This window comes from Drosophila novamexicana, unplaced genomic scaffold, assembly GCF_003285875.2.
Source record: "Drosophila novamexicana strain 15010-1031.04,08,12 unplaced genomic scaffold, DnovRS2.1 tig00000009-arrow-pilon, whole genome shotgun sequence".
Taxonomy (NCBI): domain Eukaryota; kingdom Metazoa; phylum Arthropoda; class Insecta; order Diptera; family Drosophilidae; genus Drosophila; species Drosophila novamexicana.
In genome coordinates, this window is record NW_020824766.1 from 3,640,001 (window position 1) to 3,649,502 (window position 9,502).

The following is a 9,502-nucleotide window of genomic DNA, read 5'->3' on the forward strand; positions in this document are numbered from 1 at the left end:
CCATAAGCATACCTCAGCAGGAGCAGCAGCCGCTGCATCAGCAACAGCAGCAGCAGCAGCAGCAACAACAGCAGCAGCAGGAAACACTGCAGTTGCAGTCGCAGGTCGCGGTGGCGAACACGTCAACAGCCGTAAGCGGTGCCAAGAAGAAGAAACGCAAAAAGCGCTCGAAAGAGCGCAAGCCAAAGCTGCGTCCTGGCGAGATTCGCATGGGCACTGCACTGGACGGCAGTCCGCTCTACATGTGCCCCGAATGTCATGTGGCCTATCCGGAACCGGAGTTGCTCGAGGTGCATCTGGTGGGGCACAATCTGGAGCGGCGCTATGTATGCGATATATGTCAGGCATCGCTCAAGCGCAAGGATCATCTGACGAGGCACAAACAGTCGCACAATCCGGAACGGCCATACATCTGCACGGTCTGTTTGAAGGCCTTTAAGCGCAAGGAGCAGCTGAGCCTGCATTTTGTCATCCATTCGGGCGAGAAGCGACATCAGTGCCAGGAATGCGGCAAGGGCTTCTATCGCAAGGATCACCTGCGCAAGCACACACGCTCCCACATAGCCAGGCGCGTCAAGGCCGAGCTAAATAGTCATGTGCGGCGCGAGAACGGCACCAGCATGTTGCAGCCGGTGGTGACGGCTGCCACAACTGCGGCCGTGCAGCATGCCAATCAGCAGCAGCTGCAACTACAGCAGCAACAGCAGCAGCAGCAACAGCAGCAGCAGCAGCAACAGCAGCAGCAGCAGCATCACATTGTCGTCAGCCAACAACAACAGCAACAAGCAACTGGGCAGCAGCAACAACAGCAAATGCTAAATTAGCCAAATGATTTTTGTAAAGTCAGTTAAATCAAAATTCAAAAACCACATGACACATTTGAACATGCAACATGCAACACGCGATACGCGACAGCAACAACTGTTGCTGCTGCTCGCAACAAATTCAAGTCCAAACAAAACAAAACTCTCTCTCGGTCCACGCAATTTAATTGACTCACGCAAATCGGATACAAGAATATCGTTGACGATATTCAACAATACAATAGCTTAAATTTGAAGGACCTCCCATTACTGGGGGGCATCCTTCAATACTGTACAATTATTCCTAGGAAACAACGCGACACAAAGCTAGTCCTAAAAAAGTGCTATAAACCTGGGACCAGAAGCTTGATTAACTTGATTTTTATATAAAATAAATTTATAGCGATCACTCGCAAAATTTGCAAAAATTCAAAAATGAAACAGTTCCCATATTCTATGCAATAATTTGAACTTTGAAAAACACAATAAAAATGTAAATATTTTGTTTTTGACGAGCGATTATTGTAAATAATCTTATAGCTTAAAGTAATCAATCCTATTGTGAAGGATTGTTCGTATTCTTGTTTAAATAAGTCCAACTGTTCTTATTATTATTATACAACTTTTACCAATTAAGTTTAAACATAAAAACTGTGTAATAATGGGAAAAAAAAGCGATATAGTCGATACTAATTTATATACTTTATAGGTTCGGATATGTGTCCAAATTACAGGGTATAATTATTTATTTAATATGTTTTCAAATCGTCAATTTTATTTTATATAAAACAAATTTCAAGTTTAGGTCCCAGAGAGCCGATGTGATATTCTGTCGGCCGTACTTTTAAGACAAATGTGCAAAGAGATTATAATTTTATATGCGAATCGCGTATTTTAGTAAAATGTATTTTTGTATAAAAGCGAATCTATGTAAATATTTGAACGATAAAAGAACACGGTGTAAATGCAGCAAACTATTTATGTACTCTTAATAACGAAGCAAAGCGCAATTTAGCTATAAGTACGAACTAGATACTATGAATGTCCTTCGACTTTTGATAACACCGATTAAAACATTTGTAAATACACATGACAATTTTATTTATTTGCTGGAAAACTGCTCCCGGAACGCTTTCCGCTATGGAAAATAGGTAGAAACCGTTATCAGAACTTTTTATACCCTTGCAGAGGTTATTATAATTTTGTCGTGAAATGTGTAACGCATAGAAGGAGACATCTCCGACCCCAAAAACTATATATATATTCTTGATCAGCATCAACAGCCGAGTCGATATAGCCATGTCCATCTGTCCGTCTGTCTGATTCTATGCGAACTAGTCTCAATTTTAAAGCTTTCGTCATGAAGAAGTCCCTCCTCCTGTTGCACGCAGCACATATGTCAGAACCAGCTGGATTGAACCACTATATCGTATAGCTACAATAGGAACGATTGGTCGAAAAGTAGGTTCTTGTATGAACAACATTTTTGTTTATCAAGATATCTTGACCAAATTACGGATCTATTAGTTTTACTATGCTCCTCATATATACGCAAAATCCTATCAACATCGGACCACTATATCATATAGCTGCCATAGGAAAGATCGGTCGAAAACTAAGGCGTTGTATGGAAAACTTTGTTTTTCAAGATATCTTAAACTTCGGCATTAGCTATTTTCCATGTGCTCCTTAGATACGGGCAAAGCCCTAAGAGCATTATGAAAAGGTTGGGTCTGAAGGGTATTTAAATGTTCGGCGTGCCGAAGATAGCTTTTCTTTCTCGTTTTTGTTGAGCTTTCACCCTTTGTTAACATTAATTAAAGACGTGTTTAACAGTTGTTTAATACTCGTCTCCCCAACTGCTTGGAAAAGTCAAAGTTTTTTTTTTTTTGTACATAATCTAATGTTGATATATTGTTATTTTAAAAGTGACTCACCGATTGCCCAAAATCCACTCAACTGGGTAAAAAAGGAGGCTCAAGTTTGTACTCATCGCTTGCGAGAGATCCGCCATTTATATTTTTACTCTCACACACATACACATATACACACATGCACATATACCACACATATGTATATGCCGGGCAGCATCACAGCTGCAACTGACACTATTTATACTACTGAGCCTGGTCTTCGTGTTTATGTACACACGCACAAACACATACACACTATTATACCACGCCTCGGAGCAGCAATGAAATTGCAGCTTCAATTGGAGCCCTTATTATGCACTTCTCTTCTTCTTGCTTCAAGCTTACACGTTTTTCGAATTTTTATACGAACACACACACACACACACACAATACACAACTCCACACGTAAATGCCGGGCCGCTTCACAGCTGCAACTGAGGCCCAACTTCTGTGGGCAGCCTTATTTATGCTGCTGAGCCTTGCCAGATTTTCATGTATATTTTTAGAAGAATACACGCACAGACACACACCTACACACACCATCTGCTGCCTTTTAGCAGCAAGCGAATCGCAGCTTCGGAGACCTTTTTATGCTCCATCTCTTCTCTTCTTCTTGCGAAGCTTACATTCATGATCAGTATTCGCATACAAACACACACATACACACAAAGATATAACAGCACACAGCCTGCAGCCACACCGGGCCGCTTCTCAGCTGCAACTGAGGCCCAACTTCTGTAGGCAGCCTTATATATGCTGCTGAGCCTTGCCAGATCTTCATGTACATTTTAAGACGAATACACGCACACATCTACACACACCATCTGCTGCCTTTTTGTAGCAAGCGAATCGCAGCTTCGGAGACCTTTTTTATGCTCCCTAACTTCTCTTCTTCTTGCGAGCTTACATTCATGATCAGTCTTCGCATACGAACACACACATACACACAAAGACATAACAGCACACGGCCAACACCCACACCAGGCCGCTTCTCAGCTGCAACTGAGACACAGCTTCAGTGGGCAGCCCTATTTGTGCTGCTGGCTCTTCTTCTTGCGAGCTTCCCTAACTTTTATGGGAGTGTATATGTATGTATATTCCCTTATATCTTCAAGGAGCTCTGGGGATTGGTGTATTCATTTTATTTTTGGTATAAACTTTCGAGATATCGTTGTGGAAATTGTCAGACAAATAAGAACTGGAAAATCTAGAAATTTGATAGCGCTCATATAACCAATAGCTGATACTTAAAGCAAAAGTTCAAAGGTAGATAAATCTTAAAATCAAAATATTTAACACGTTCTCGGATCCATAATACCTGACCAAGGAAAACAACTAAATTATACGTATTATTTATGGAAACCACAAAGAATACGGACCAAACTGATAAATCCCTATATGATTGCAATATCTGCTTGGGCACAGCCAAGAATGCGGTCATTTGTACTTGTGGCCATCTGTTTTGTTGGGCCTGCCTGCACTTGTGGACGCTGACGCCATGTAGCCAGCGCAGGCTCTGCCCCGTTTGCAGGGTGCCACTGGATAAGAGTAAAGTAATACCGTTATATGGTCGGAATTGTGCAGTGCAAGATCCACGTGATACGATGGCGCCACGTCCTGCTGCACAACGGATCGAACCTAGTCAAGAATCGAGTTCTATCTATCTGGGCTTCCTCTTTGGATTTCACACATCTCTCGGCTATGGCAGCATTCCGATTGAGTCCCTTGCATCCGCGCTGAATTTAAACGACGAACAGGCGCTGTTTCTCTTTTTCGGTCTTTTTTGTCTCGGTTGGTTCATGCTCTAGCACACAGAAAATCAAACTTAAATGGGCATAATCTATATTCTACTCATTCGACATGTCCAACTGTGTAGAGCATCAAATGTATCCAAATGTATAATGTAAATTGTAATCGGATCTTAAAATTACTTATCCAACAGAATCAAGAAAATGTATACTGATATAATCACAAACAAGTTATTATAGATATCTCAAAATATATGGATATTATTTTAATCTTCATTGAAATCTTCAAATTTCTTCAAGTTTGTTTACTTTACATTAATTGCACTCATTTATATTTATTATGCACCATTTATTATATTCAATCAAGTAATCAGTATAATTATTTAATTTGTAATTATAATTAATTATTCATGTAATTGTATGCAATTTGTGTATGTATATGTAATTTTTTTTTATATCATATGTTCGTGCTGTTCTTTCTATGTATATACTGAATGATCTTTGCCTGCGTACAGCTTAACTTAAGATATTACAAAATATACGTTAGGTTAATTAATTGTATGTTAAAGGGAGTGTGCGGAAAATATGGATGGGATGGGTTGGGTAGGGGGAGGGGGAAGGTAACAACTACATCGCAGAGATTAGCAGAGATTCGAGTCAAGCCTTATACAAAAATATTGTGCTTGAACTAATTCAAATCTGCCTGTGTTTAATGCTAACGAACAGTTTCTTATTTCAAAACATTCTGTTTTTGTGTATATATATATATATAGATAGATATATATGTATGACGTATTCATGTGTGTTGTATGGTGTGTGCCAATATCTGCAGGGCGTGCAGGACATTCGAGTCCTGCGGGCACTTCCTCACTTATCAATTTTTATTATTAGTCGTACAAAATGTGTGTTTTGTGTTTCTTTCATTCTGTTTTGTTGTATTTTTTTTTTTTTTTTTTTTTTTTTTTTTTTTTTTTGTATTTTTTGGTTGATTTGTTGTGTTTCGTTTTCGTTGCGAAAGATAAATTTAATCACTGTACAAAAGACCGACGCCTTGGCTTTGGCTATCTATGGGCCGCACAAATATTTTCGCTTCTGATCATCCATATAATCGCGTGTAGACATCTGTATGGCTCGCTGCAGCATCTCGTTCTCATTGACGCCTGGCAAAGATCGAAGGAAAAATGTAAATTGCAAGTTTCTTGTATTAAACAACAACAAAATTTAAAACAGCACTAACCATCGTTGGCGTAGGAGGCCTCGAGCAGCTCCTGATAGAAGCTGGAGTAGCTCTGCTTTGGCGGCGACTGAGCATCGACACGTTTGGGTGGCGACTGGGACGACTGTTTGGAGGTGCATGGCTGCTGTTCCACTTCCGGCGTGCGCTCACGTGAAGCTGAGGGCGCAGCATCGCGCTTGGGACTCTTGCGCTGCGGCGTTTCGTGTGCTTCCAGACTACAATCGGGCAAAGCATATGTGAGAGTTGCGAGTTGGTGGCACTAATGGATAGCTTGGCACATACCTGTTGCCTGCCTCACGGACTTCGTGCCGACGTTTCTTGCTGCTGCGCAGGTTGTTGCTGCGACGCTGGGATTTGGGCAATTTTTTGGAGCGCTGTGTGGCGGCCGCTGTATTGGGCGAAGCATTGCCTCCACAGTGGCCCACCGAGCTGGTGCTGCTCATATCGGTGGCATCGCTCTCATAGCCGCCCAGTTCGTTCACTTCGGGCGGTAGCTTGTGTGTAAACTGGCCTAGGCTCTTGGGCGATAGTGCAAAGCCAGAGGCTGGGCCATCACCGACGCTGGAGCCGCTCAAGGTGGCGGCTGTGTTGCTGTTGCCGTTGTTGTTACTGCTGCCACAAACGCCTCCTCCTCCTCCATCGCTTGAGTATTTGGAGGGCGAAGCGTCAGAGTCGGTAAGCGCCTCGGCAGATGTCACTGTTGAAGATGTTGCCGAAGTGGCGGCTGTGTTGCTGCTGCGCGAACGCTGCATATTATCACGGCACCATTGTAAATAGGACTCGCGGGCGATTTGCTCCTCGATGGCCTCGTTGGTAGCTTCCCAGTCTGTTGTCTTTAGCTTATCCTCAAACATTGTCTAGACAAGACATATAAATTAATGTCATCTTGATTTATGTATATATATATATATATTATTTTTAGATTACCTGTTCGATTTCCAGCTGCTCGCTAAGACGCACTGCCTCCTTGGTCTGAAACTCGGGCTTGTAACCAGCCAAACCCAAGCCGACGCCCACAGTGGCATTGTAAGGATCCAGTATCGCATTATAGTGAGAGCCTCGTTGATAGGACAAACGCAGCGGCGGATAACCAGCCTGCGATTGCTCCGAATTGAAGATGTTGATGGGAGCTGCAAGTATAAAAAATAATAAATATAAGCACGAATGTCTAAGAGATCAAGAGTTAATTGGCAAATGAGTGCACGAGGGTGTCAAAGCAAAAGTAAATCGTCCGACGGGCTTTAGAATTATTTTCAAAGCGATATTTGCAACATTTGTGTTTCTCATTGTAAAAGATTTTTGCGAAAGTAAATTTGCGGGGTGCTTTACAAATACATCCTAAAACAAAATTCTGCCTTGAGAATCGCAAGAACATGGAAGTGTGAAAGTCGTATGGTTTCTTGTCATATCAATATCAATGGGCTTTTGCCCAAACTTATAAACCCATTTTACTTTGTTAACAGAGTATAAATCAAAACAAGAATCGGACAGTCATTTGGAATCGGACGCCTGTTGGATTATAGAGCTTATAGCGATATTGAATACTAACTCGACTGATAGCAGTAGACTTCGACGGTGCGACTATAGATCTCTGATATGGCCTGTATCTCGATGTGATTGCCGTGTGCATCCCGAGCACGTTTTCGTTGAATGTAGCCATTGATGTCCTCGGTGACAAACTGTCCAAAGTACTCGCGGTTCTCATGCTACAAGAAAATGAATGGAAAACATAAATATAATATGTGCATAAATACATATATATATAGAGATATTACAATATAGTCCATTGTGTGCTGACGTATGACATCGTGCATGCCCTCATCGCCATAGATCTGCAGAGATATTGAGCGAAATAGGCAGGCGCCGTCCTCCTCGACGGGCTTCAGTTCATAGCCGCGCTTCTCCATGCACTTGGCGAACTCCTCGTCGCGCCTCTTCCACTCCTCGACCGAAATGGTGCGCTCCTTGGGCTGCAGATGCTCATCACCGCTATTATAGCCAGAAAATGTCTCCTCGACGGCCTTTAGCAAATTGGCCGCCGCAGCAGCCGGCGTGATCTGAGTCTGAGCTTTTGGTACGTTGGCACAGCCTAGGCCCAGATGTTCCGGCGATTTGCGACCCACGGCCGTTGGACTGCTATTGCCCGGCCCGGCGGCAACGGCAGCTGCCACCACTGAATGTGGACTACTGCATTTGCTGGTGACGCCCGCAACGCCGCCACCGCCTACAGTCGGGTGATTAAGGCTAAGTTTCTCGCGCTCCAAGCGATCTCGTTTGTGATGATGAGCGTGGCCCTCGTGGTGTTCGCGGCGTTTCGAGCGGGAGCTGTAAAACGGGAAAATTGATTAGACGCAGGTAGCGTTAAAGAAAAGGTATAATTGGGTTGTTGCAGATGCAGGCGAATGACAAATGCAAGATAAAAAAATATCAATAAAGGTATTTTACAAATAGAATGCAATTGGGCATAAAATAAAAAGGAAAAACTTTATACAAAAAGATCCGGTGGCAGCTTAATTATATAGTGATCCGCTTTTGATTAGTTTTGGCCAACAAGGTTTTAATTCATGAACTGGAAAATAGGTCCCTTTGGCAGCTTTATGGTATTGCGTTTCGTTCCAGTCAAAGAGTCGCATTTGCGAAGATAAAACACCTCAAGAGACTAGATTGTGGCACGGGCAGACGGACAAAACATAGATTATCTACCCGGAAATCCACACTCACCTCTTGTGTGGACTGCAGCGATGTGTGCGTGCCAGCTCGTCGTAGACCTCCCCACGGCGCTGTGGACTCTGCGAGCATAGAAATTATACGATAAGTCATGCAAATGCATTAATTGGGTTGTTAATACGCACCTGGCCATGGCCATCGATAACAACATTGCGATGGGCCTGATTGACAACCGATTGCTCCACCACTACCTGCCCAGAGACGTGAGCCTCGGTGGCATCCGCATCGACCACGCGCTTGCCACTGGGTGCACTGACTGGCTTTATGGTCATGCTGTGGCCGCCTGTGAACTACCACGCAATTGGTAAATGCGAAGCTTCAAATGATTCGTCTGCTGTTTTTTTGTTGTTATGCGAAAGTTGAACACATGTGTAATATGGGAAATTTGGTTAGCTGTTGTTGGCCAGCTCAGAATTAGATTTTCTTCTGCGTTTGTGTGTGTATGTGGTATCACTTTTTTTTTTTACACAAGTTCTTTGTCCGTGTGGCAAACGCTGCTTCAATAGATTCCCCTTTTAACGCACTTATATTATATTATGTTATTGTTGTTGTTATTATTATTATGGTTGCTGCTCTCAAAACAGTTGATGTAGTAATTTATTCAACGCACAACTATGAAATCATATTCATAGCCAATGTAAATGGTGAAAATTTTGTGATTTTCGTTTCAATGTGTGTGTGTGTTTGCTGTGCCTGTGCCTGCATGCATGTATGCGTGCGTGTCTGTGTGTAGTGTTTGCTAGCAATCGTCTTTGTCTCTTGCACTGTTGCAGAAACGATTAATTAAATACGTCGCTTCCGCTCAGTTGTATAATTGTGCGCAGTGCACTTTAGAAAATAACAAATTTCATGGTTTGTAACAAGCTCGTGCAGTATTGTTTTGATGTTATTAGAAAGTTTAAAGCCAGGAGAGCCTGTTCGATTTTTGTATTTACACCAATCACAAATTCGTCAGATGCGCACGTTGTGCTTCTTCTTGCACTTTTGGCATTTTTTAGGCAATTTCAGTAAGTCAGCTTGACGCGCCATACGGCGAACATCTGATAATTATCATGTAGGCCGGCAGTGTTGCAA

At 42.6% G+C, this 9,502-nt stretch overlaps 2 protein-coding genes and 1 pseudogene across 2 annotated transcripts in view; 2 read left to right on the plus strand and 1 right to left on the minus strand.

Moving 5' to 3' along the window:
• Nucleotides 1–880, plus strand: part of LOC115768502 (alpha-protein kinase 1) — a 1,800-nt gene extending 920 nt beyond the window's left edge. Inside the window, exon 3 of the mRNA XM_030713091.1 lies at nucleotides 1–880. This exon is cut by the window's left edge and continues 64 nt beyond it. Coding sequence (XP_030568951.1) covers nucleotides 1–824 — 824 coding nt within the window. The 3' untranslated portion in view covers nucleotides 825–880.
• Nucleotides 881–3,882: 3,002 nt separating this feature from the next.
• On the plus strand, nucleotides 3,883–4,535 carry LOC115767641 (annotated as a pseudogene).
• A 932-nt stretch (nucleotides 4,536–5,467) lies between these two features.
• Nucleotides 5,468–8,700, minus strand: LOC115766411. Its single transcript, XM_030710334.1, has 8 exons — nucleotides 8,554–8,700; nucleotides 8,423–8,490; nucleotides 7,477–8,026; nucleotides 7,251–7,407; nucleotides 6,629–6,831; nucleotides 5,984–6,558; nucleotides 5,702–5,916; nucleotides 5,468–5,624 (listed from the first exon to the last, which is right to left on the minus strand). The coding sequence occupies exons 1-8, from the start codon at nucleotides 8,698–8,700 to the stop codon at nucleotides 5,530–5,532; spliced, it is 2,010 nt and encodes a 669-aa protein (XP_030566194.1). The 3' UTR covers nucleotides 5,468–5,529.
• Nucleotides 8,701–9,502: the final 802 nt, after the last annotated feature.

Coding starts and splice junctions, on each gene's coding strand:
- LOC115766411 (XM_030710334.1), bottom strand. CDS start 8,700: ATGACCATAAAGCCAGTCAGTGCACCCAGTGGCAAGCGCGTGGTCGAT. Junction 8,491..8,553: donor TTATCGATGGCCATGGCCAG/GTGCGTATTAAC, acceptor CTATGCTCGCAG/AGTCCACAGCGCCGTGGGGA. Junction 6,559..6,628: donor AGCAGCTGGAAATCGAACAG/GTAATCTAAAAA, acceptor TGTCTTGTCTAG/ACAATGTTTGAGGATAAGCT.